Raw genomic sequence first — 25,810 nt, 5'->3', positions numbered from 1 at the left:
TAGAATCATCAGGGCCTTGCTGCAGGAGTCAAAGTTGCAGCTGCTCCAATTCGTGAAGTGGGGAAGCCGCCTGGCCCCTGTTCAGTCCGTTCCAGCTACATCTCCACCTCCCAGCTCAGGGTCCAGAACCCTAGGCAGGTGAGGTTATGCCATTCTACACACCAGCGCGTGAAGGTTCATTGATTCTCTCCAGCGAGGGCTGGCAAAAGTCGGCAGCTTGTTTGGCCAGGGGGGCAAGGGACAGAGAATAAAGAATTGTCCCCAGTGTCTGTGGGGAAGAGTTGAGTGCAAGGTCCTCATTGCGTCACGCAGTCTGCATGCAGCGTGGAGACTGAGGTGGTTGCAGCTCTTCCTTAGGGAGTTGTTGCAGGGAGCAGTGTTCTGGCTAGGAACGGTCTGAGTCACCTCGGAGGAAGAGGTCGCCGGCCCCAGCGGAGCTCAGACGCCCTCTAGCGGTCACGTGGGGGATCGTAGGGGGCGGAGCCGGGGCTGGGAGGCGCGCCATAAGGTCCTCCCGGGCAACAGGGGGCACTGTGGCCGCACGTGCGCCCTCACAGACCCGCGCGGATCGGAAGTAGGAGTGGTAGGGTCACTTCCGGTGCGGAACCGCGGCCTGGGCGGAGGGCTGGGAACCGGCGCGGGGTCTGAACCGGTAGATCAGGAGGAGGTGGCGTGTGGGAGTCGGGACGCGCGGCCGTCGCCATGCCGTTCCTGCACGGTTTCCGCAGGATCATCTTCGAGTACCAGCCCCTGGTGGACGCCATCCTGGGTGCCTTGGGCATCCAGGACCTGGAGCGGCAGGAGCCCCTGGACGAGTGAGTGGCTGCGGTCCCCTGTGATTGTCGCGGCGGGAGTTGCGTGACTCCGAGCTCGAGCTCCAGCCCGATTTGCGCCCGCAGCGTCCTGCAGAGCAGAGGACCCGGGCCTCGGCGCTGCTCCCTGTTCACGGATGCGGGGAGGAGACGAGCTGACTGACTGAGTGCGCTTTCTGCAGACAGGTCTCTGAGAGCGTCTGGGGAAGGAAGCTGGTGTGGTTCTTGTGCCCTATGCAGGACTCCCCGGGTATTCGGAGCGCTGCGACAGGCGAGCATCCAGACCAGCAGTGTGGTGTGGGATGCAGGGGGTGGGGTGGGGCGGGGCAGAGGAGGGGCATTGGGAGAGCCGGGAGCTGGAATTGCAGACACTGTCAGTCTTACCAGGTTTTTACACCACATCAGCTCTTTCCACTGAGGCCTCCAGTGCGAGACTTTTCCAGAACTCCGAGGCAGGGCTGGCGGCTGCACATCAAGGCGCTGCCGCCCTCCCTCGGCTGGGCCTAGCATATTCCGGAGGGCTGACCCAGATAAGCTTTTTGTATCCGGGCGTTGGTCGAATCTTGGAGCCAACCTGTTGCAAGAGGTCTGGTGGGTGAGATTAGGGGGAAGAACGAGTTATGAACATCGTGGGGAGAGGGTGGCTCTGAAGGTGGAGGTGGCGGGGCCGTTTTCAAGCTGGGTGCACGGTGTGGAGCAGTCCCCAGGCCCAAGTAGGTGGTGTCGACGAGGAAGGGTTTGGGACCACTTCCAGGGTGGTGTGAGAGAGAGCTGGACACAGCCAGCCGAGGGATGACTGAAACCTATTTCAGACTTGTGACCAAGAAAACCTCCTGCCTCACGGAGCATGATCGGTTGTTGTGGATGATTGTGGCAGGGCACACAAGGTAGGGTGCCTGGTCCCCAAGTGTTCCCCCCCAAATCTGCTTTGCCTCCGATGTGCAGTTATGCTGCCGCTGAGGAGAGCCGCATCCTGGGCCTCACCGAGCTGCTGGAGCAGAAGGCCCACTCTCCATTCTACCAGGAAGGTGTGAGCAACGCTTTGCTGAAGATGGCTGAGCTGGGGCTGACTCGGGCAGCTGCTGTCCTTCTGCAGAGCGGGGCCAACCTCAATTTTGAAGGTCAGCGGGATCTCAGAGGGGCCAGGGCTAGGCAGCCAGGCCTGGCCTCTGTTTTTCCTCCTGTCTGTGGGGTTTCTGGTGTCTCTTAACACCTCTACTCCAAACAGAGGGGTGTTGTTTCTGTCATGTGATTGTGTGGCCAAACTTTCCCAGCTTCTAGATTAATCCCACTCCCGTTATGATGAAATTACTCTAATTACACTGGCATTGCCCAGAGCCCAAGGGAAGATAATTTTCTGCAACTTTTAGCTGTCTGGCGGGTTTTGCTCAGGCCCTACACATGGGAAGATAAGCTATAATAGGCATCAGTTACAAGCAGAGTGTTGGCAGAGGCAGCTAGTTCGTTTCCTGACCTCCCTGACTCAAAATAATCACACAGAAACTATGTTATTTAAACCACTGCTTCTGTTATTTTATATTTTGCCATGAGGCTTGTGGCCTACCAGCAAGGTTCCAACTAACAACTCAAATCTTTCTCCTCTAGTGGCTCTATGGCGTCTTTGCTTAATCTGTCTAGGCCCTCCTCCTCTATCTGCTTGGAACTCCTGCCTTGCCCTATTTTGTTAAGTCACTGGCCAAAAACAGCTTTATTCATTAACCAATAAAAGCAAAACAAAGACAGAAGGACCTCCTACACAATTTTCCCTTTTCTGTTTAAATAAAAATGAAGGTTTTAACTTTAACATAGTAAAATTACATATAAAACAGGTATCAAGCAAGAATTACAGTTACAATATTTATATATACTTTATCTTTTATCATAACTAAGGAAAGCTATAACTATCTATGCTTCAACTCCATCAAAGACTCCAGGAGGATATAATAGTACCTGAGTAAACAGGAAGTGCATTATAAACAACTTCCAAAACTCTAGAATTGACAGAGACATCTCACTGCCTGGACAGTCACCCAAAGTTCTTCTGTAATGTTGGGACATCCATCTTCAGTCTACAGGCCCATGGCATCTAGGAGACTTTTCCATGAAGCAAGAAATTTCAAAGACAGTTCCACCTATATTGGCAGTTTATCAGTCACTTTCTTCTGTGTCTGGCAGACTCTTCCATGAAGCAGGAGCCCCAGAGGACTGCCTTACGTTCTTTAGGCGGCTTCAGCAGTCATTTTGCTGTGGGTCCTGCAAGTCCAGTCAAGCAGTTCAAGCAAGAGCAGTTTCTTGCCCAAATGGCTGGCAAACTCCATGAGGAGCCTCTTCGATGCCCATCATCCTCTTGAAGTAGATTGGTACTGCCAGGAGCAGACGTGTCTCACTGTCATGAAAAGTCATAAGTTCTTAAAATATTTTAAATACCATATTCTGTAGTCTTTGAAAGATTTGAAGAATAACTAAATGATACTAGCTTGACTATTATCAATAATTATCTATTAACTGTATTTCTTAATTTATTCATTACATTTTTAAATGAGCTACACAAACACAATACCTTATTCAAGAGCAGAAATATATATATAACAAAATTGACCTTAAATTTGTATCAATAAACCAAGGTCTATACCAATGCAAATCTCTATAGAATAACCCCCTCTAAATGTAAACAAATATTTATAAACAATATTTGGGAATTTGGGTGTAGTTCTGTCCAAACTGCTTCCTGCTTTTTGTTGGGCAGAGTAATTTTTGGGGGTGTTCACAGTGACCTTTTGGGGGGGTTCTTGGTCCATCAAACCACATTAGTCTAGAAGGAGGCCACAGGTTCTCATCCTCTGTAGAAACAAAAGAACCCCTTTATAAAGCAACAAATTCTTAGACCTAAATTTTGAAGTCAAAATACCTTTGTGTTGGTTTAGCTTAGCAGCACGTACAATGAAATGTCTCTCTGTACTTAGCTCATTCAGTCAAAAAATTTAAAGAAAACAATAATACACATAATCCAGACTCTGTGTATATTCCATCTTTATGTAGCTTATTTTTTCTTTAATCTATGACTGTCTGTACTCTGTCTTTTTAAAGACTTTTTTATTTTCTTATAACCATTTATTCCTTTTATAACTGTCTATTCTTTCTCCTCTCTCAAGCCTACGTACATTATCCAACACTGTGACCCATTTAGAGGTCTTTTTTATCTGAATCTGTCTTTATTGCATATCTGTAATAATTTTCTGACCAGGAGAACTTCTTAAAATGCTAAGTGACTTGGCTAGGACTAAAGCTGCTTTGCCTTTTGGCTCCGCCCAGCCCAGCATGGAGGTCTGTTCACCACTTCTGCGAGCTGTGCACACCGCCCCAGTTCCAGGTATGCAGCAGGTCTATGCTGTGCCATTAAGCAGTTTGTAACATGCTGCTCACAAACCCCATTCAAGTGCTCGGCCTCCTGAAAGAGCCAGACTTCCTGCTGGAGAACCAGGAAGCCGATTTTTAAAGAAGCTGTGCAGTTTTTGCCACTAAAGCTGAGTCAGGAAACCTCTTAAAGAAGCCATGTCTCTGCTTTCTGCCAGCAAACAACACGAAGCTGCATTAAACTTTGTGTGTGTGTGTGTAGAATTCTTTTCAAGCTCTCAGGTTTTTTAAGTGGATTTAGTGGACCATGTTGGTGCCAATTGTTGGCAGGGGCCACTAGTTCGTTTCCCAATGCCCTGACTAGAAATAATCACACATACTATATTATTTAAATCACTGCTTGGCCAGTCACTTAAGCATATTGCTAGCTAGCTCTTATATCTTAAATTAACCCATTTCTATTATTTAATTATCATGAGGCTTGTGGCCTACTGGCAAGGTTCCAGCTGGCAGCTCCATGGCTTGTCGCTCACTCCACCTACGCTCTCCTCCTCTGTCTGCTTGGAGGGAGCTCCCACCTTGCCCTATTTTGCTAAGTCACTGGCCTAAACAGCTTTATTCATTAAACAATAAAAGCAAAACAAAGACAGAAGGACTTCCTACGCCAGCAGGGCTCGTAGGTTCCTTAAACATCAGAGGTGATGGAGGGCCAGCTTCCTGTCCTCCACTGGTTGTCACCAGGAGGTGGACACAGGCAGCACTGCCTACAAGCAGGTGGGGACCCTGCTGACCCTCACAAAGCCCAACTGCCTTTCATTAAGAAACATGCTCAGAGCTGCAGGCACCTGGGAATCTTGCAAGCGGAAGATGGGGGTCTGTTCCAGAGCCCATCCACATGGTCACCTGGCCTGGCTGTAGTGACCCTGGCTACCTAGCAAGGTCAAGGATGTTGTGAGAGTCTGGCTGCACTGCCAGGCCTGAGCACAGCAACTACTCTGCACGACCCTGGGAATCCGAGAGGAAACAGACAGGAGACTGGGGCCAACACACCCATCGGACTGCAGGCCTAGCGTCTGCACACTTGAGGTGGCGATGCTGGGGAGAGGCTGAGGCTGGTCTCAGGCCTTTGAGAATGGACTGACTCCTACTTCTTTGCCTCCCAGACCCCGTTACCTATTATACAGCCCTGCACATCGCTGTCCTGAGAAACCAGCCTGACATGGTGGAATTGCTGGTGCGCCATGGGGCTGACATCAACCGGAGGGACCGGGTAAGAGTCAGGTGCAGGTGGCTTGGGTGTGTGTGGTAGATTTACCAACCAGCCTTTCAGGCCCTAGGCCAACGTGGCTGCTATCCCCTTTGGCACCAGATTCATGAGAGCAGCCCCTTAGATCTGGCCAGCGAGGAACCCGAACGCCTGCCCTGCCTACAGCGCCTCTTGGATCTTGGAGCAGATGTTAATGCAGCTGACAAGAACGGTAAGTGCCTCGTGGGAGGCGGGCCCTAGAGGATGGCACAGCCACAGCTGGCACACAGGAGGAGGGGACTAGCCTGCCCGAGTCCAGCACCCTGGAGGTGTGGCCATTCTCTCCATGCTGCCTGAGAAGGCATCTTTAAGAAGTGTCCTGAGTCCCTGTGTGGATGCAGACAGGTGTTGACTTGCTGCCTTCTTGTTCCTATTTTTGTGTGGATGAAAAGCCAGAAGCTCTTCCCTCAGCCCTGGGAATCCTGCTTCCCATCTCTGAGCACCCTGACCTCATCCTCCCTCTCCCCCTAGGGAAGACAGCACTGCTGCATGCTCTGGCCAGTAGCGATGGAGTACAGATCCACAACACAGACAACATCCGGCTCCTCCTGGAGGGAGGTGAGGGTCTGCTGTCCACAGCAGCTGTCTTCTGCTCGCGCCCCCCCCCCCCCACAGTTTGGTAAGGACTGCCAGCCACCTCTCATCTTTGTTCTGTGGTTCTTCCAGGGGCAGACGTCAAGGCCACCACCAAAGATGGGGACACCGTTTTCACGTGCATCATCTTCCTACTCGGTGAGACTGTCTGCGGGGACAAGGAGGAGGCCCCGATGATCAACCGCTTCTGCTTCCAAGTTACGCAGCTTCTGCTGGCCCATGGGGCCGACCCCAGTGAGTGTCCAGCCCACGAGTCCCTCACACACATCTGCCTCAAGAGCTTCAAGCTGCACTTCCCCCTTCTGCGCTTCCTGCTGGAGTCTGGGGCTGCCTACAACTGCTCCCTGCATGGTGCATCCTGTTGGTCTGGCTTCAGCCTCATTTTTGAGAGGCTGTGTTCCCACCCAGGCTGTGCTGAGGATGACAGCCATGTTGAGCTTCTGCATAAGGCTGAGACCGTGCTGGACCTCATGGTGACTAGCTCCCAGAGGCTTCAGCTGCCTGAGAACTTCAACATCCACCCAGTGGGTAGCTTGGCAGGGAAGATCCAGGCCCTGCATGCCTCCCTGCGGCAGCTAGAGAGCTACCCACCACCCCTCAAACACCTGTGCCGCGTGGCCATCCGGCTGTGCCTGCGCCCGTGGCCCGTGGACACCAAGGTCAAAGCCCTGCCCCTGCCTGACAGGCTCAAGTGGTACCTGCTCAGTGCGCACAGCGGCACAGGAGACAGCTGCTGATGGAGCCTGGGGCAGAGTGGCCTGGGTTGGCTGAAGCCAAGCCTAGGGTAGACCTGGTACTGTAACAGCCTTCTGAGGTTCCTTTTATCTGGGCAAGCTTTGCCCTTTACTGATACAAAACCACTAGGTTAGTGCCCTGGAGGCCAAAGGCGTGGCTGCCTCCAGGGAGACACTCGCCTCCTCCCTCAGCACTCAGTGGAGGAGCTAGTGTGGCTGGGACACAGCTGCCCCCAATCAGGAGCTGACAGGCCATTTGCAGAAGCAGGGACGCAGGGGCCAGGCCCCTCAGAGCCTTCTCAGCTGATTGATCCTGGGGGAGGCACATGCTTGTGTCTCTCAGGGACCAGCGCCAAAACCCTGGGCCATCCAGTTTGGCCCTGCTCTGCAACCTCACAGTGCTTTGAAGGGCAAGAGGCACTGAGGCCCCTACAGTGGTGGTGGGCTTCCAGTTAGGGCCCTGCCCGAGCCTTTAGTGCTCAGGCACTGTGGTTGGTGGCAGCTCTGCTCATGTCACACCCACATCTCGGGGACTGAGGTGTCATGAGCACAATGGGACCCTCTGTTTCAAGGCCTGGCTTTGTAAGGGGAGCATGCAGCTGAGGCCAGAAGCTGGCTCTCCTCTCTAGTGCTGAGCAAGACCTCAAGTCAGCTTGGCCTTGGGAGTGAGCAGAGCTGATGAAATATATTTATAAGATTAAACTCGGTGTCAGTGTGTATGTCGGCGTGACCTGACACATGTCCCCACACAGCACCACTCCAGACTGCCTGAGGCATCTGAGAACAGAGCTCACCCTTTTATTGACTGCAAAGTGCCTGTCAGGGAGGGGCTCAAGAAGAGAAGCTCCCCTTACTGCAGGCTGCTGCGAGCCATCAGAGGATGTGGGTCTGACCACTCCTGTAAGTGGCACCACCTCAGGTACCATGTGCAGCTCTCCTGGCTGTCCTGGAACAGCAATGCATACACTTCAGGTCCTTGGCAGCCAGTCCCAGGTGGCAGCTTAGCTTCCCATATCCTTGGTGCCTTGGAGTGACAGGGCAGTACTGCCCCAATACACAGCACAATCCAGGGCTTGTCCCTCCCACTGGAGTCAAAGGTGGATGGCAAGTGTGTCTAGTGGCCTGCCAGCTGCGTGCCCCTAGCGCTGGCCCTGGCCTCATCTCAGGGCAAAGCTGTAGACATGGTAGATCTCATCCGGCAGGTTCTCCTGGCGCTCCTCCGCTAGGAGGCTGAGGCCAGCACTGCGGATGATCCGGTGTACCACCTCGAGGTCGCGGCACACACTGCTGTCCACATCGTCCAGGATCACACCCTCCTGGGCCATGTTGTCCTTGATGACAATGATACCATTGGGACGCAGGCCCTGCTTACAGCGGCGCAGAAACTCAGCCAGGTGCTGATCCGTCAGGTGACCTGGGGGGAACAGAGAAGTGTGTGTGCACGTGTCTGTGCACCCTCAGCATGGACCCAGCGAGCTGGTGTCTCAGTCATGTGAAGTGTGAGTTCTGAGGTCACCCACACAAAAGCAATATACGCCAAGTCAAAAGCTGGGGTTTGCCCTGTCTGGGCGCCCTACTAGCTGCGTGGCACACCACCCTTTGCTAGGCCTGCATTTGTGGGTGGAGCAGAAAGCTTTTAAACAACAGGGCTAGGCCACAGTGTCACAGTAGTGCTATGCAGCCCGCTCAGGATGCACCTGGGTACAGCAGTCTAGAGAGCTGCTAGGCCATGTGGGCACCCCACCCCAGCCCCAGAGTCCAGAGAGCTGCTAGGCTGTGTGGGCACCCCACCACAGCCCCAGAGTCCAGAGAGCTGCTAGGCCATGTGGGCACCCCACCACAGCCCCACTGCCATAGCAGGAGTGCAGAGTTACTTTCATTTTCTTAAAACGCCCCTGTTCTGGCCTGGCCATGCACCCTGTGACTCTACCATTGGACAGGAGGATTTGAGTTTGAGGCCAATCTAAGCTACATAAGGAAATTAGGGGGTAGGAGTATTGACCACAGTAAAAGATAAGAATTTAGGGGCTGGAGAGTTACTAGCACCAATTGCTCTTCTAGAGGACCAGGGTTCTGTTCCCAGCACCCACATGGTGGCTCACAGCAGTCTGTAACTCCAACTCCAGAGGAATGTGATGCCCTCTTCTGGCCTCCATGGGCACTGCACACACGATACACAGACATGCAGGCACTCACACATACACATTTTAAATCTTTTTAAAAAAATTCTAAGTGGGGCATGGTGGAAAATGCCTTTAATCCTAGCACTTGGGAGGCAGAGGCAGGTGGATCTCTGAGTTCGAGGTCAACATGGTCTACAGAATGAGTTCCAGAATGGCCAGAGCCATAGAGAAACCCTGAAAAACATCATTCTAAATTATTATTATTATTATTATTATTATTATTATTTTGGTTTTTCGAGACAGGGTTTCTCTGAAGCTTTTTTAGAGCCTGTCCTGGAACTAGCTCTTGTAGACCAGGCTGGCCTCGAACTCACAGAGATCCGCCTGCCTCTGCCTCCCGAGTGCTGGGATTAAAGGCGTGCGCCACCACCGCCCGGCTTAAATTATTTTTTAATTAATTTATTTTCATGTATATGGGTGTTTGTCTGCATGTATGTATTTGTGCCGTGTGTGCCTGATATCCATTCAGGTCAGGAGACAGCACTGGATCCCCCACAGCTATAGGGGAAGATGGCCACGAGCCACCTGGTGGGTGCTAGGAACCAAACCCAGGTCCTTTGCAAAAGAACAGTCAGTGCTCTTAACTGCTGAGCCATTTCTCTGGCTCCTGAGAGAAGAATTTAAAAAGAATAAATCCTTAATAACTCATTTCCACACCTACAGATCAACAGTGACCACTTAAGATTGTTCCACCTCCATGCAGTTATTCAGCTGGCGTTAGGTTTCTCACCACAGTCCTGAGAACTGAGGGAGCTGCGTCTCAGCTGGCCAGCTCACCGGGGGAGCAGAACTAGGCTCCCAGGGCTGGCGGGGCACCTGAGTGGCGGAAGACATGGTGAGCACGGGGACCGGCAATGTGACGCGACTCTCACCTATCACCCACTGGATCCAGATCACATCATAGGAGCTGGGCTCTGGACTGAAGTCCTGCAGCCCACAGCAGAAGTAGTTCCGCACCCTCTTGCCCTCTTCCCCCAGGTAGGTCTTGGCTTTGGCCAGAAAGTCCTCAGTCACGTCCACCATGTCCACCACCCTGAAGAGCGGCAGGAGCAGGCGCTTGGTGATCCTTCCAATGCCAGCGCCACAGTCCAGGGCACAGGAAGTCCCGGTTTTGTTCGGTCCTTCCTAAAACACAGGAGAGCATGTGACCCACGAGGCACCACCACTGCAGGGCCCTTCTCGTGAATCCCAGGAAGCAGAGTCCAGCTCCTGCACTGGCCTATCATGGGAAGGCAAGTGGGACTCTTGCTAAGGGGAGGCAGCTTCTCCTTTGAGATGACGGCTAGAAAAGCAGATGCCCAATCTCCCTTCGCTCCAGGAGCCCCCAGGGTGACAGTGTTAGGGGGGCTCCATGGGGAGGATGGGGGTGTGAGGGTGTGGAGAAAGGGTAAGGGCCTCCTGCAGGGCTCACCCCTGTGCTGCAACAGGCTGAGAAGGGAGGACACAGACAGCGGCAGGACAAGGAGTCACAGGAGGACAGTCACCACCCACAGCCCAGCACCCTTAGGCCCAGCAGGGGCTGTTCCCGGACTGTTCCGTTTTGACAGGGCTGAGTCCACAGTGCACAGCCAGCTCCTGGCTCCTGGCCCAGAGACAAAACTCACAGTCCACAAATCCCACCCAATCACCACCTGACCCAACTCTTCAGGGCCTTGGTGGCAGCCACCAAGAGATGACCAGAGTACCTGCAGTGTGGTATGTGGAAGTGGCTCCCCACACTGCCCCACCAGAGCCACAGCCTCTCCTGGAGAGGACATCACACCTGCCTACCCTTAGAAACCTCTGCAGAAACTTCCGAGAGCTGTTGAGGTCGATGTTGGAGATGTGGCCATACCCCCCAAGCATGCCGTCCACCGTGGGCGGGATCTGTTTCCAGTAGGTCTTGGCCTTCGAATAAAACTGTTTCTCATCTTCGATCACCTCACTTGTCATGATGTCACCAGCCACGCTGTCACCAACCACAGCTCTGCCCCTCTGAAGACAGAAGAGGAAGAATGAGCAGTGAGAGCACTGGATGGCAGGAAGCCTCTAGGGTATGAGCCCCACACTGTGTGAGGCACAAACTCTGGAGAAAGCAATGTCCAACTACCAACGTCCAGACTTCTACTTCTTGGATGACAGTCCAGCACCCCAGACATTTTGTACAACTACCAAAGCAAGGGACCCTGAAGCCTAGTGTCTGGTTCCTGAATCCTGACTTAATGACCTGTGACCTCAGGACAGGCAAAGAACCCAGAGCAGGGTCCCCTGCCTTCTGCTATGGGCACTGCAGGAGATTCCCTAGGAGGCCCAAGCAGCCCTCTTGTCCCTCAGTGGCAAGTGAACAGCTCAGGGAAGGCCAGCCCTTCATTCCAGAGCAGGGTCCTGCCAGGTGCCAAGCTGTGTCCCAGGAAGCAACAGGCAGGAGCTAGGCACACACAGGACCCCAACAGTAAGGAGGACACAGCCAGAGGCCACTAGGTTCAGGGGAGGCATCCCCGGGGAAGGAGCGCAGGTACCGGTAGTGATGGATGCTTGAATGTTGGTTAAGTGAGGAGAAAGGGTCAGGTGGAAGGCTTAGCAGAGTCATGAGGAGCCTGGGGTCCTGAACACTACAGGTAGCTGAGGAAAAGATCTGGGAACAGAAGTGAGCCACAGTCCAGCCTGGCCCAGCCTGCCCTCCAGCAAGGCGACACAGGACTGGCCACACCCACACCAGCTTGGCCACACGCTGTGGGGGACACAGAATCACAACAGAAAGGGCTGTCCCTCCTCTGTCCCAGCTAATGCGAGAATCTGATGATCACAGTGTAGAAAGCAGCTAAACAGAACACAAGGGCTCCTGCGTCTTGGTGTGGCTCCATGAGGGCTGTGAACCTGGTCAATGGTGGGACCCCTTTCTTTGGTTTCCAGTGCTGGGGATGAAGCACAGGTGGCTTAAGAGCACCCCTTTCTGAAGAAGGGGGCAGGCTGCCGCACAGTGAAAGTGGCATGGGCAGACAGGGCCAGGGTGGGCAAGAAGCCACGGAGGAAGAGAGGAACTTTTGCCGAGGACCAGCCCTGAACTTCAGTCTGCCCACGCATGTTGGCTGAGTAGTGCACGAAGCTGTCAGTCTCTAAACTAATCCTACACTTGCAGTGTGCAAGGAGACGCCCAGGACTAGCCTGGGGGTGTCAGGGGGAGTAGACACAGCAGTGGCTGTGCTAAAAGACACAGGCAGCAGCGGGGTGACAGTGTCGGCTGCTGCTCAGGCATTGCCCAGCACTCATGTTTCCCACAAGTAGATACCATTGTCACCCACTGTCACTGTCACCATCACCTGCTGTCACCTTTGCCCACCGTCACCCTCACCCACCGTCACTGTCACCCACTGTCACCTCACCCACCGTCACCTTCACCAAAAGGTGGAAAAGGAAACCTGGGCACATGGGAACCAAACGCCCTACTCAAGGTCAACGAGCCCCTGACCTGCTCTTCCCACACAGGCAGTGAGTTCCATCTCCATTGGAACACTAGCTGGCTTCATGGGACAGGACCCTGCAGTTCACACCTCACACCTGGGTGCCACTAAGACAGGCAGTGTCGCTGAGTCACAGCTCAACACAGTCAACACGGGAATCCAGAAGCAGAAGAGCAAACCTAGTGAGCAGAGCCCAGGCCAGAAAGGACCCCGTGGGCTGCTGTGAGGTCTCGCTAAGTCCTTCTGCAACTGGAAAGGGAACGAAACACAAGAAAAGCAAAGCAGCCCCATTTGTCACCAGCCCCCGAGTACCACAACTGTACTCCTCATTACAAGGATTTGGGCTAAAGGAAAACACACCCAAGGGGCCCTTGGAGTAACAGGCTGGGGACCCTGGTTCTAAATACCACACTCCTTTACCACAATGCCACAGCACTGGCCCTGGGAAGACAGTGGCATGCTTCAGTGACCCAGGGAAGGCAGTAGAAGGCCGCCTTCAGCTGGCCCACAAAGGAATGTGAAGCCCTGTCGGTCCCCAAGAGACCAACCACCTCTATAAGCAGAACGGTACTGTGGATTGAGAGACGGACTGGATAGGAAGCAACAGCCTGAGCGTCACTATGTACCTGGTTGGGGACTGACAGGATGACCTGGGACAAGAGGGCTGTTAGATGCCTCTCCGGGCACCACAGCAACCATGTCCCAGCGCCTTAGCAACCACCAGCTAGGATGGCATTCGGTCCTCTCCCATACCACACCAGCTCAATGCTGGCCCAGCAACCAGCCGTGCCCCTTGCTGCCTGTAAGCCCTAAGAAAACTTTCAGATTGCTGTTCAAAGTTGTCTTATTCAACACTGAGGACGACAACTTCAGGGCTTTTCTTGCAGCCCACGCAGCACACAGGCATCCAACGTGACATTCGGTTCTTACCAGATGAACAGGAAAATAGGAGTCCGGCACAGAAGAGAGGTACTCTGCCCCCTCCCAGCTCCTGAGAGTGGCCACGACCTGGTGCACCCTTTGCACAGCACCAGCGGAGTCAGGGACACATGCTAGCTGGGGGGGAATGACTGAGTGAGCGAGCATGCGCGGCTTTGGTTTCTCACTTTTGAAGGCTCCTACACCATCCAGGACAGAGGACACTGCAGGCTGTTACCAACTCCTTTTACCCTTTACCTTCACCCAAGGCCTATGGCATAATTCCTTCAATTGCCAAAGTCTCTTGAAAAATCTAATTTACAGGGCTGGAGAGATAGCTCAGAGGTTAAAGAGCATTGCCCGCTCTTCCAAAGGTCCTGAGTTCAATTCCCAGCAACCACATGGTGGCTCACAACCATCTGTAATGGGTTCTGGTGCCCTCTTCTGGCCTGCAGGCATACACACAGACAGAATATTGTATACATAATAAATAAATATTTTTTAAAAATCTAATTTACAAGAATCCCACTTGCTTCTAGGAAGTGGCTGGGGATGGGGTGGGGAGGCGGAACACATCCAGGCCAGGAAAGGAAAAGTCCAGGGCTGCTTTGCTCTTCCGGCCCGGCTGGCTCCTGAAGACATGCCCTGTCTGAACACGGACCTCTAGTGTCCACTGAGTGGCCTGGAGGACAACAAGAAAAACACACCTCCCCTGGTGGGGGTGGTGTACACCTTTAATCCATGCACTCAGGAGGCAGAGGAAGGCAGATATCTGGGAGTCTCAGGCCAGCCTGGTCTACAAAGCGAGTTCCAGGACAGCCAGGGATGTTACACAGAGAAACCCTGTCTCAGAAAGCCAAAAAGAAGGAAAGAGGGAGAGAGTGGGAAGAAGGGAGGAAGAGAGGGAGGGAGGGAGGGAAGAAAAGAAAAAGAAAGAAAGGAAGAAAGAAAGAAAGAAAGAAAGAAAGAAGGAAAGAAAGAAGGAAGGAAAGGAAGGAAGAAGGAAAGGAAGGAAGAAGGAAAGGAAGGAAGAAGGAAAGGAAGGAAGACATGCCCCCTACACCATGAAACTGCATGGCCACGGGCAGGAAGGGTCAGGGCAGTGTGGCTATGTGTGTATACCAGGCTAGCTCATGGGCAGACAGACCTTTTGCTCATGACAGACTGCCACCTGCACATCCTTGGGGTCATCTAGCCACCTCCCACTCCATCCTGCTAAGTCTCTTCTCCCAGGACCCAGCTAAGAAAATGACGTGTGAATTGTCACCAGCAAGCCTTTGCGGTCACCACACCCTGAGACATTCCTATGAAGGCAAAATAAGCAAAACCCTGCCTAGAATTAAGAGTCCTGGTGGGCGGGCCCTGTTCTAGGTGGAACTAGCAGAGGACTCCGGTGGATGGAGGAGGAAGAAGGCGGAGGGGGGTAGCGAAGATGGAGACAGAAAAGAGAAGAAGGCTGACCATAACCATACTGTTTTATTTTGCCTTTTTTGGGATCCACCTGCCCCTACCTCCCAAGTGCTAAGATTTAAGGCATGTGTCGCCAAGACCACCACCGCCGCCACCACCACTAGACACCATACAAGGTTTTATTTTATTTTTAAATATATATTTATTACGTATACAGTGTTCTTCCTATATGTATGCCTGCAGGACAGAAGAGGGGATCGTATCTCACTATAGATGGTTGTGAGCCACCATGTAGGTGCTGGGAATTGAACTCAGGACCTATGGAAGAACAGCCAGTGCTCTTAACCACTGAGTCATCTTTTCAACCTCCAACCATACAAGGCTTTATTATGAGCTAAAAAGTGTTTCAGGCATCAGGTGTGCTGGCATATGCCTTTAATCCCACCATTCCAGAGGCTGAGACAGGTGGATTCCTGAGTCCAAGGCCAAACTGGTCGGCACTGAGAAACCCTGTCTCAAAAAACAGAAGTATACCGGGCAGTGGTGGCGCACGCCTTTAAACCCAGCACTCCGGAGGCAGAGGCAAGGGGATCTTTGTGAGTTCAAGGCCAGCATGGTCTACAAGAACTAGTTCCAGTACAGGCCCCAAAGCTACAGAGAAACCCTGTCTCAAAAAACAAAAACAAAACAAACAAACAAAAAAATAGGATGGCAGTGGTGGTGGATACCCTTGGAGGCAGAGGCAGAGGAGCTACGAATTTTAGGCCAGACTGTTCTACACAGTGAGAGCCTCTATCAAAACCAAACAAAAGGCTCTGACGGTAAGGTGAGATGGACCTGAGACTTGGTTCTACTCACTAGCTGTAGAGACGTAGACAGGACGCTTAGTTGGTATGATGCATTACATGCTGATATTCCTAGCATTCAGGAGGCTGAGGCATGAGGATCAAGAGTTCAAGACTAGCCTGAACTACACAGTGAGAGCCTGTTTCAAGAAAACAAAAGCAGTTCAGTTGACAGAGCACTTGCCTAATATCCACAAAGCCTCAGGACCCCCAAAACTGGATATGGTGGTGCATCATGTCACCCCAACACTCCAGAGGTGGATGCCGGAGAGTCAAAAGTTCAAAGACATCCTTGGCTACAGAGTGACTCTGAGGCCAGCCTAGACCTCATGAGACAGGGTATCAAAACAGAAACAACTTGAGTTGCTGACCCACAGCTCCAAGGCACAGCCCTTACCTCACAGCTGCGACATAAATGAATAAATAAGCCAAATGCTCTGCCAATGTCCTTCCTTTTTTTTGTTGTTTTTGTTTGTTCAAGACAGGGTCTCCCCCATGTAGCCACAGTTGTCCTGGGACTCACTCTCTAGACCAGGCTGGCCTTGAACTCAGAGATCCACCTGCCTCTGCCTTCCAAATGTAGAGATTAAGGTGTGCGCCACCACTGCCTGGCTCTTGTTTTTATTCAACGAGGACAGTGACACAGAACTTCATGGAAAGGCTGTGGTGATGAAGTGTGCCTCTGAGAAGTCAGGCGACCCACAGTGGAAGGTGTATACCGTATACTCTCTTGAGCTTTTAGTTCTCAGACGAGAGCTGGTGAGACGGTTCAGACGTCAGAGACCTGGCTGCTCTTTTCAACACCTCACTTTGGCTGGCTCATGCCACCAAGAACTCCAGTTCCTGTGATCTAACGCCCTCTTCTGGCCTCCCACATTCCTGCACTCACATGTACAGCCCCCCATATACGCATGATCGAATATAAAAATAAAAAGCTCGAATACCATTCTTAAGATGATCGAGTGAGGAAATGTATTAAAACCGCCAGAACTCATAGCCCCTAGGAAGGTTCTATGAGGTCATATGAGCAGGGAAACTGATGGTCAATCTGGAAGATACAAACAGAAGCTCTCCCTCCCTGTACACCCAGAACTACTTCACAGATGGAAAGGCTGACCTCTTGATCCTATGGCTTCTGGCCTCCAGCAGAGTATTCCACAAGTTACTCCAACACTCCCACAGTCCCCCTCATCCCCTCCCCACTCCAGTTGATAGACAGGAACACCAGCATGCTTAAGGGAATGATGTGCCGTAACAGGCCACATGGGAAACAGGAAAAAGAAAAAAAAAAAAAAACACAAAAAACTAAGGACAGGATCCAAGCTCCTTATGTAGTCCTGGGCCCTCCTGGGGGTGCGGCCCATCTCACTGGGTGACCATCCAGTGCGTCACTGCCCTCAGCTACACCACCCTAGGCAGGGAGGGCCTGTGACACCAGCAGTTCCAACCCTTCATCAAAAGGATGAAAGAACGAAACGATCACACAGTTGGTGGAGCGGCAAAGCCTGGGCTTTTCGAGATGGCAGTCTCCCCACAAAAAGGCTGACCTTGGCCCCAAGGGCTCTGGAGACCGTAGCTGTGTCAGTCAGAGCTGGAACTAGTTAAACACCACAGCAATCTGTGCAACCGGGCACTTAACCACGAGGTCGTGAGCCGCGCACGGCGCCAATTTCTCACACCAGGCTTGCTCTTATCTCAGAGGGAAAACTGAGGACTGGAAAGGGTCTTTCGGTGGCTTAGGAGCGCGGGTGGAGCGGGTACCTGTCTTGCCTGCCTCCGACAACGTGGCTTCCTCTAACCCGATCCGTGGTCACCACGGTCCCTGCCCAGGTCTGGTCGGTGGACTTCTCCAGGACACGCACGTGGGGCAGGCCCGGGTCACTTGACGACCGGGCCTCACCGCTTTGGGCAGCTGGGGTGAGCACCTCCCTCTTCCCTGGCCTCGTCCCCTCCGTCCACCTCGCGCTACTCACCCAGATGGGAGCTCTGGGGACCCGAGAGACAAGGGCGAGGCGAGAAGGAGGCTGGCAAGGACCGGAGCCCACAGCAGGCGCCACCACTCTACCGGACCAGACACCTCGCGGCCCCTGCCTTTGTCCGCACACGTCACTTCCTCGAGCCCGGAGGGGAGTGGACTCAAGCTCGCTCCGCCCCACGGCCAGCTCACCCCGCCCCACAGACAGATCGCCCTTCCCCACGGCCAGATCGCCAAGTCCCTTCGCCAGCCCACCCGGTTCAACGTCAGATCGCCACGCCCAAAGCCAACTCACCCTCTCCACGCCCATCTCACCCCGTCCCACAGTCCGACCGCCCCGTCTCACAGCCAGCTCACCTGACACATCCAGATCGCCCCTCCCCACGGTCTGTTCGCTCAACCACACGACCAGATAGTCCCGCCCCACGGCAAATTCGCCCCTCCCCATCGCTAGCTCGCCCCTCCCCACGGCCGTTCACTCCCACCCGCGGCCAGCTCACTGCTCTCCAGCCTGCTCGCGCGGTCCGGCGGGCTCCTAACCCATTTATTTTTGCCTACGCGGAAGGCGCTCCTGGACTTCAAGATGAAGGATCCTCAGCTGGTATCTCCCGGACTAAGTACGTGGGCCAGTTTACTTAAGGGTGTACTCTTTCTTCGAGACCGAGTCCGACTACGTAACTGAGTGCTGGCCTTAAACTCCGCTATCCTTCTGCACCAGCTTCGCGGTTGCTGGGGTTACAGGCACGCGCCACCACGCGCCACAAGGCTGGATTCTTAAAATCCAGCGTTTGTGAGCGTTTTCCACTCTAAAGGAAAAATAAAGGCCATGTTGCTCAAATCCACCCATCTCCACTAGTTATCTTAAAATAATATACCAACCCAGAAAAGAAGAAGAAACGGCTTTGACAGAGGCAAGGAAGCAGAAATCCAGAAGTTTCCCCCTCCAGAGGCCTGCCCTTCCCTATTCATTCATAGACGTTCTGCAGCAGTCATGAGTGAAGGAAAGACGAGCTTGCTGCACGTAAACCCTTTCACCTCGGAGTTCTGGCCGCCTTTTCTGACTGGTAGATGAAAGGATTCACTACAGTGTTCTGGGAGTTAAAGTTGTGATATTTGCAGCTTTAGGCTTCAGCCCAGTGTTTACACCGGGTTCCCAGGCAATGAAAGCTATCATAGTAATTATTTTCGCCTTAAGATCACCTCTGTCAGCCAACGTCCTGATGTTAGACATATCTGTAATGCCTTCCCTAGGCTCTGCATACAGAAGGCACTTAAAGTTGTGTTTGCCTTTTTTTTTTTTTTTTGAGTCAGTGACTAAGTTGCTAGATAGCCCAGGATGGCCTGGAATTGATAGTGATCCTCCTGTCTTTGTGTTCCAGTGTGTCTGTTAATGAAATGAAAGCTACAGATACATAGGAGGCTGAGAATCTCCGCACGCAGTTAAGTCCCCATCCTAACTCCGTGTGCACATTATTTGATATCTGCTTTGGACTGTTCTAGGTCGTATCTGGTTTCAATGGTTTAAAGAGCTGTTGGCCACCATGCAGTGGTGAATGCTTAGACTCCCAGCACTTGGGAAGTGGAAGCAGGATGGCCAGGAGTTAAAGGTCATTCTCTCACATGTAGGAAGTTCAATACCAGTCCACACTATCTGAGACCTCATCTCAGAAACAAAAACAAAAGCCAAGGGGATGGAGAGATGGTTTGTGGCTCAGCAGTTAAGAGTGTTTGCTACAGATGGGGTGGTGGCACATGAGTTGAATCCCAGCACTCAGGAGGCAGAGACAGGTGGGTCTCTGTGAGTTCAAGGCCAGCCTGGTCTATATAGTGGGATCAGAGCTACCTAGTGAGAGCCTGTCTCAAAATTAATAATGATGATGATAATAATAATATAAACGAGAAGACTTAGGGGCTGCTCAAAAAAGCAGTTAAGAGCCCATCCTGCTCTTGCAGAAGCTCTGACAAACTGGGAGTCTCACATCCCCTGTAACTCCAGCTCCAGGCATCCACTGCCTGCTTCGGACTTCCAAGTGTACTTGCACTTATGTGCACATGCCCACACATGTACGCACCTATACTTACAACGTGAAATAATTATACAATAATGACGTAGCTCTGCCCAGCAAAATCCCAGCAAAATTCTTCAAAGACCCTGAAAGAACGGTACTCAACTTCATTTGGAAAAGGAAAAAACCCAGGATAGCCAAAACAATCCTGTACAATAAAAGAACTTCTGGAGGCATCACAATCCCTGACTTCAAACTCTACTACAGAGCTACAGTACTGAAAACAGCCTGGTATTGGCATAAGAACAGACAGGAGGACCAATGGAACCGAATAGAAGACCCAGATATCAATCCACACATCTTCGAACACCTGATCTTTGTCAAAGAAGCAAAATATATCACATGGTAAAAAGAAAGCATATTTAACAAGTGGTGCTGGCATAACTGGATATAAACATGTAGAAGAATGAAAATAGACCCATATCTATTTTTATAATTTTTTTAAAAAATGCTTCAAGATCCCTGGCGGCAGTAGGCAGCAGAAATGCTGTAGGTCCCAAATGGTGGTAGCAGGCCATGTGGCGGCAGACAGCGGGCCCTGGGAGCAGCCAGTCCCAGGCAGAGATGGCTGCCGGTCCCTGAGCAGTGGTTGGTCCCAGGCAGGGAGACACATGGCGGGTGGGCAGAAGACAGAGACATGGATAGACACGACATGCAGAGTGAGGTTGAATATTTATTCAGGGGGGTTATAAAGGGGGAAGGGAGGGGAGGGGGAAGCGGATAAGTGGGGAGAGAGGCAAAAGCGAAGCTGCCTCTTTGAGAGGAAGATGGAAAAGAGAGCAAGCTCAGGCCGGAAGCTGAAGATCAGCCTGCCTCAGTGGATGAGGGAGGAAGTGGGCGTGGCTTGTCTCTTAAAGGGACCAGGGACCAAAACCATAACATCTATCACCATGCACAAAACTCAAGTCCAAATGGATCAAAGACCTCAACATAAAGCCAGCCACACTGAACCTTATAAGAGAAAGTGGGAAGTACACTTGAACTCATTGGCACAGGGAGCCACTTCCTAAATATAACTTAAGCAGCACAGACACTGAGAGAAACAATTAACAAATGGGACCTCCTGAAACTAAAAAGCTTCTGTAAAGCAAAGGACAGGGTCAACAAGACAAAACGACAACCTACAGAATGGGAAAAGATCTTCACTAAACCCACATCAGACAGAGGTCTGATCTCCAAAACATACAAAGAACTCAAGAAATTGGACACCAAAAGATCACATAATCCAATAAAAAAAAATGGAGTACAGACCTAAACAGAGAACTTTCAAAAGAGGAATCTAAAATGGCTGAAAGACACTTAAGGAAATGTTCAACATCCTTAGTCATCAGAGAAATGCAAATAAATCAAAACAACTCTGAGATTCCATCTTACACCTGTAAAAATGGCCAAGATCAAAAACACTGATGACAACTTATGCTGGAGAGGTTGTGGGGAAAAGGGAACATTGCTGCATTGCTGGTGGGAGTGCAAGCTGGCACTACCCTTTTGGATGTCAGTGTGGCGATTTCTCAGAAAATTAGGAAACAACCATTCTCAAGACCCAGTAATACCACTTTGGGGTATATATCCAAAGGATGCTCAATCGTGCCACAAGGACATGTGCTTAGCTATGTTCATAACAGCTTTGTTTGTCATAGCCAGAACCTGGAAACAACCTAAATGCCCCTCGACCGAAGAATGGGTAAGAAAAATGTGGAGTACTACACAGCAGAAAAAATAATGACAGCTTGAATTTTGCAGGCAAATGGATGGAGCTAGAAAACATTATTTTGAGTGAGGTAACCCAGACACAGAAAGACGATTATCACATGTACTAACTCATAGATGGTTTTTAAACATAAAGCAAAGAAAGCCAGCCTATAAACCACAATCCCAGAGAACTTAGACAACAATATGGACACTAAGAGAGACTTACATAGATCTAATCTACATAGGAAGTAGAAAAAGACAAGATCTCCTGAGTAAATTGGGAGCATGGGGGGACCTTAGGGGAGGACCGAAGGGAGGAGGGGAAAGGCAGGGAGGGGAGCAGAGAAAAATGTAGAGCTCAATAAAAAAAAAATCTTACATTAAAAAAAAACAGCAAACAAGCAAACAAAAAGATTAAAAGGTGAATAGCTACAAGCAGGGTAGGCTATGTAAAGTGCACAGTGCTTGGTGGCTGAGGCTCATGCATCTGAAAACCAGCACACCAGGGCATGGTGGGACTGCTCACTCACAAAGAAACAAGACCACCGTATATTGGCTGGACCCAGCATAGCTGACCACGGTGACCCTTGGCCAGCTTTGGCTTCATTACAGTGTCATTCTCATGTCATTAGCCTTGAATAACTGCCTGCTTCCATCAGGAATATGATAGGATACACAGAGACCCTTATGTAAGAAAAGGGGGCTTTCATAGTCACCAAACCCGGGCAAATCAATCCACTCGCTAGATAATGCTGTGTCTGCCTCTCCTACAGGGCTCAGATGTTGTCTCCAGTGTTTGGTTTTTTTTTTTTTGAACCAAAGAACCTTTATTCTTTTTTTAAGCTTTTTTTAAAGATTTATTTATTATGTATACAACAATCTGCCTCCATGTATGCCCCACGCCAGAAGAGGGCGCCAGATCTCATTACAGATGGTTGTGAGCCACCATGTGGTTGCTGGGAATTGAACTCAGGACCTCTGGAAGAGCAGCCAGTGCTCTTAACCACTGAGCCATCTCTCCAGGCCGTATTTGTTTTCTTTTGAGACAGGATTTCTCTGTAGTTTTTTAGCCTATCCTGGATCTAGCTCTTGTAGACCAGGCTGGCCTTGAACTCACAGAAATCTGCCTCCCAAGTGCTGGGATTAAGGGTGTGCGTCACTACTGCCCGGCTGTCTCCAATGTTCTTAACCGCTTTGCTTTTCTTTGAGACAGGTGTCACTATGTAGCCTTGGCTGGCCTGGAACTCACTATAGAGACCAAACTGGCTTCAAAACCACAGAGATCTCCTGAATGCTGAGATTAAAGGTGTGAGGCACCCTGCCTGGCGTTAGTTCTTAACTTCAAGGCTGTAAATGCCAGAGGTCAGCTATGTGTAATAACAGGAATGTCGTCATAGACAAAGTCAAGATAAATCCAAGGCCCTAGGATAGACCGCGATCTTCCTTGACTTTCAACTTCCAATATTTCATCTATCCACAGTCACCATGCTCCACACAGCCAAGATAAAAAAATTAATAATGACGTCACCATGCTCCAAACAGCCAAGATAAAAAATAATAATGACGTCACCATGCTCCACACAGCCAAGATAAAAAAAAAAAATCATGACGTAGCTCAGTTGGTAAAGTGATTGCCTAGCATGCACAAAACCCTGGGTTTGATCCCTAGCACCACATACAACCAGCTGCAGCTGTACATGCCTACAATTCCTGCACTTAGGAGTGGAGGCCTGTTGTGAAATTCGGCATTGGGTCGGCTAGGTCAATGGGCGTGGTCTTTTCTGGGAATTCGTGATTGAATAAAAATGTGGGGTGAGGGTCTCAACCTCCTTCTGTATTGTGTGTGAGTGGACTTTTTATTTTGCACCTGTTTGATAAACCTGACTTAACCACAGAGATCACTCCCACATCAAAGAGTCACCCTTCCCTGGTAGGGTCAGAAGTTCAAGGTCATCTGTGACTAGTGAGTTTAAGAGCTAAGGAGACCCTGTCTTAGAAAAAGAAATAAGGGAGCTGGAGAGATGGCTCAGTGCTTAAGAGCACCACCTGCTCTTCCAAGCGTCCTGAGTTCAATTTCCAGCAACCTCATGGTGGCTCACAACCATCTGTAATGAGATCTGGTGCCCTCTTCCGGCCTGCAGGCAGAGTACTGAGAATACTGTATACATAATGAATAAATAAATATTAAAAAAAGAAAAAGAAATAACAAAAAGAAGTTTATCTCCCCCATCCAATATTCTAACTTCCTGAGGAAATACGTGCCTCCATCCCTCTGAAGAGCTTTACAGAAAATGGAACCCATCTTTCACAAGGCCTCCTCGGGGCACACGAGTGATACTCATTTTTTTAAATTATAAAATTTTATCATACCTGGGTATACTTGTCTCAACTGTACCCTCATCCCCAACCTAAGTTTTACACTCCCATGGGCTTCCTCCAGCTCTCTCCCAACCACAACTTGCTGGTGCATCTATCAATCTTATTGGCTCATGGAACCCCCAGGAAGAAAAAACCTGTCCCCATCATATAGGCAAGAGAAGCATAAAATAAACTTGACCTTGGTTCTTGGATTTCCAGGTCCATTGTTTCCCTACTGTCCTAGGAGGGTGGGACTGACAGGAAGCCCTCCCCCAAGTATAGCCACTCTGGGCCTGGAGGAGAGGCTGAACGGGGTCTATTCCTCTCTGAGTTAAGCATGGCTGGCCTGGCCAGGAGTGACAAGACCCCTGTGGGTGTGGCCTTGGCATCCAGGGCAGACCAGCCCCACCCTTGTCACCAGGCCACAGTGCCCATTGCTTACCAGTGGCTATGGTGAGAGCGGATCACAATGAATCCACAAAGACTTGCAGGCCTCTGGGAGGGGCTACCAGAGTCAGCAGGTGGAAAGATGGGCTCCCCAGCAAATAGCCCACCTGTTGGGGGGCTCTAAACTCACAGGACTTTCCAGGGCCTCGCCTAACAGACCCCATACGGTGAGTGAGATGTCACCCAGGAACCAGTTTAGGGCGGATGACAATCTGAAAGTAGGGTATGTTTGGGGAAGAATCAGGCCTGGAGGCTGCCCCATCTCCACCCCCAGTGTCAGAGCTGAAGGGGGCCTGGGGCTCTCCTCCCTAACTGGGAGTTTGTTTTGGAAGCAACTTGAAGATGGAGCTCTTGTCTATCCTACAGCAGGTCTTGCCAGGCTCTTGGTCTCACCCCCAACATTGGGGAGGGGGCCAATACGAGTGGTCTCGGCTCCTCCTCAGGCCCAGTCAGAATCTCGGCCAGGAGGCGGGAGAAAGTCGTATGTATTTGCAGCTTGCTCCAATTCTGAGAGCAGGCTGCCTGATCCCCAGCTTTTCTACAACCAGCAGGAGGTCCGGCTTCCCATGCAGGTCTCCTCTATGGTCTTGGGTCACTTGCGACCTGCGGGTGGTAGCCCAGGATTGTAACCCCAGAATTTGGGAGACAGAGGCAGAAGGATGGATGAGTCTAGGCCAGCTTGTGCCATACAGGGAGACACTCCTCAAAATGGAGAGGTGGGTGCAGCCTTTACCTGCTCTCTAGTCCTGAGAGCTGAGTGGGGGATGCTCTCTGGCTGTCCAGATCCCACGGCTAATAACGAGCAGAACAAAGACAAAACTCCAAGTCATAATGTTTTTGAGACAGAGTCTCACTTAGCCCAGGCTGACCCTGAAGTTGGTATGAAGCCAAGAACAACCTTGAGTTTATTTATTTATTTGTTTGTTAATTTTGATATAGATTCTTACTATGTAGCTCTTGCTGGTCTGGAATTTGTATGTAGACCAGGTTAGCTACAAATTCAGAGATCCGCCTGACTCTGCCTCCCGAGTGCTGGGATTAAAGGTGTGTGCCATCACTGCCCAGCAATAGCCTTAAATTTAAGAAAGAAGTTAAATTTTATGTGTATGAGTGTTTTGCCTACATGGCTGTGCACCACGTGTGTGCTTGGTTCCCTCAGAGACTAGAAGAGGGTGGTGGATTCCCTGGGACTGGAGGTTGAAAACTCCTGAAGGTTTTGGGAATTGAGCCCCTCTCCTCTCACTGATCCAGCTCTCCAGACTCTGTCTAACCAAATTCTGGGATCACTGGCATGGGTCTCCATGCTGTTTCTTGCACTTTCTAGGCAAGCCCTCTCCCAACTGTGCTAAGTGATAAGAAAGGCGGTCCTCGGCCAGCAGGTGCCCGGGCTGCAGCACTGTGCCAGGCACCCGGCGTGTACTAGCTCACGTCAACGTCACAGCCACCCCTAAAGGGCTGGCGTCCCCGCCGTTGTCGTCTTTGCGCGCAGACACAGCAGGGCAAGGACAAAACTGGGCGCGAACACAGCAGGGGAGGGTCCTGCCCGAGCCGGTTCCAGCTGCCCCTACCTGGCGCTATGGCCTGCGGGCTGGCGCGCGACCTCCCCGCGGTCCCGCTCGCCCCCGCGCGCGCGTCTCCCAGAAGCAAAGATGTCCTGAGCTGAGCTCGGACTCAAG

The 25,810-nt window shown here is 51.4% G+C and overlaps 2 protein-coding genes across 4 annotated transcripts; one reads left to right on the top strand and one right to left on the bottom strand.

Annotated features, from left to right (window-relative positions):
- Nucleotides 1-594: 594 nt before the first annotated feature.
- Asb6 (ankyrin repeat and SOCS box containing 6) lies at nucleotides 595-6,960 on the top strand. The gene is made up of 6 exons (XM_038337129.1): nucleotides 595-815; nucleotides 1,758-1,933; nucleotides 5,330-5,436; nucleotides 5,536-5,644; nucleotides 5,944-6,030; nucleotides 6,139-6,960. Exons 1-6 carry the CDS (start codon nucleotides 703-705, stop codon nucleotides 6,801-6,803), a joined length of 1,257 nt encoding a protein of 418 aa, XP_038193057.1. The 5' UTR covers nucleotides 595-702; the 3' UTR covers nucleotides 6,804-6,960.
- Nucleotides 6,961-7,578: 618 nt separating this feature from the next.
- Ntmt1 (N-terminal Xaa-Pro-Lys N-methyltransferase 1) lies at nucleotides 7,579-17,698 on the bottom strand. Of its 3 annotated transcripts, XM_038337126.2 has the most exons (4): nucleotides 17,570-17,698; nucleotides 10,754-10,957; nucleotides 9,856-10,108; nucleotides 7,579-8,214 (listed from the first exon to the last, which is right to left on the bottom strand). In XM_038337126.2, the coding sequence occupies exons 2-4, from the start codon at nucleotides 10,913-10,915 to the stop codon at nucleotides 7,958-7,960; spliced, it is 672 nt and encodes a 223-aa protein (XP_038193054.1). In that variant the 5' UTR covers nucleotides 10,916-10,957; nucleotides 17,570-17,698; the 3' UTR covers nucleotides 7,579-7,957. The 3 variants fall into 3 exon arrangements, with proteins under 3 accessions (XP_038193054.1, XP_038193055.1, XP_038193056.1); XM_038337127.2 differs by lacking the exon at nucleotides 17,570-17,698 and having other exon boundaries at nucleotides 10,818-10,955; XM_038337128.2 differs by lacking the exon at nucleotides 17,570-17,698 and having other exon boundaries at nucleotides 9,856-10,104; nucleotides 10,818-10,893.
- Between the last annotated feature and the right edge of the window lie 8,112 nt (nucleotides 17,699-25,810).

Source organism: Arvicola amphibius, chromosome 7, assembly GCF_903992535.2.
Source record: "Arvicola amphibius chromosome 7, mArvAmp1.2, whole genome shotgun sequence".
In the NCBI taxonomy this organism is placed as follows: Eukaryota; Metazoa; Chordata; class Mammalia; order Rodentia; family Cricetidae; genus Arvicola; species Arvicola amphibius.
Note: the sequence above shows the minus strand (reverse complement) of the source record. Positions and strands in the feature narration are given on the sequence as shown.

Coding starts and splice junctions, on each gene's coding strand:
- Asb6 (XM_038337129.1), top strand. CDS start 703: ATGCCGTTCCTGCACGGTTTCCGCAGGATCATCTTCGAGTACCAGCCC. Junction 1,934..5,329: donor GGCCAACCTCAATTTTGAAG/GTCAGCGGGATC, acceptor TTTGCCTCCCAG/ACCCCGTTACCTATTATACA. Junction 6,031..6,138: donor CCGGCTCCTCCTGGAGGGAG/GTGAGGGTCTGC, acceptor TGGTTCTTCCAG/GGGCAGACGTCAAGGCCACC.
- Ntmt1 (XM_038337126.2), bottom strand. CDS start 10,915: ATGACAAGTGAGGTGATCGAAGATGAGAAACAGTTTTATTCGAAGGCC. Junction 10,109..10,753: donor TTCTGCAGAGGTTTCTAAGG/GTAGGCAGGTGT, acceptor CCTGTGTTTTAG/GAAGGACCGAACAAAACCGG. Junction 8,215..9,855: donor CTGGATCCAGTGGGTGATAG/GTGAGAGTCGCG, acceptor TGTTCCCCCCAG/GTCACCTGACGGATCAGCAC.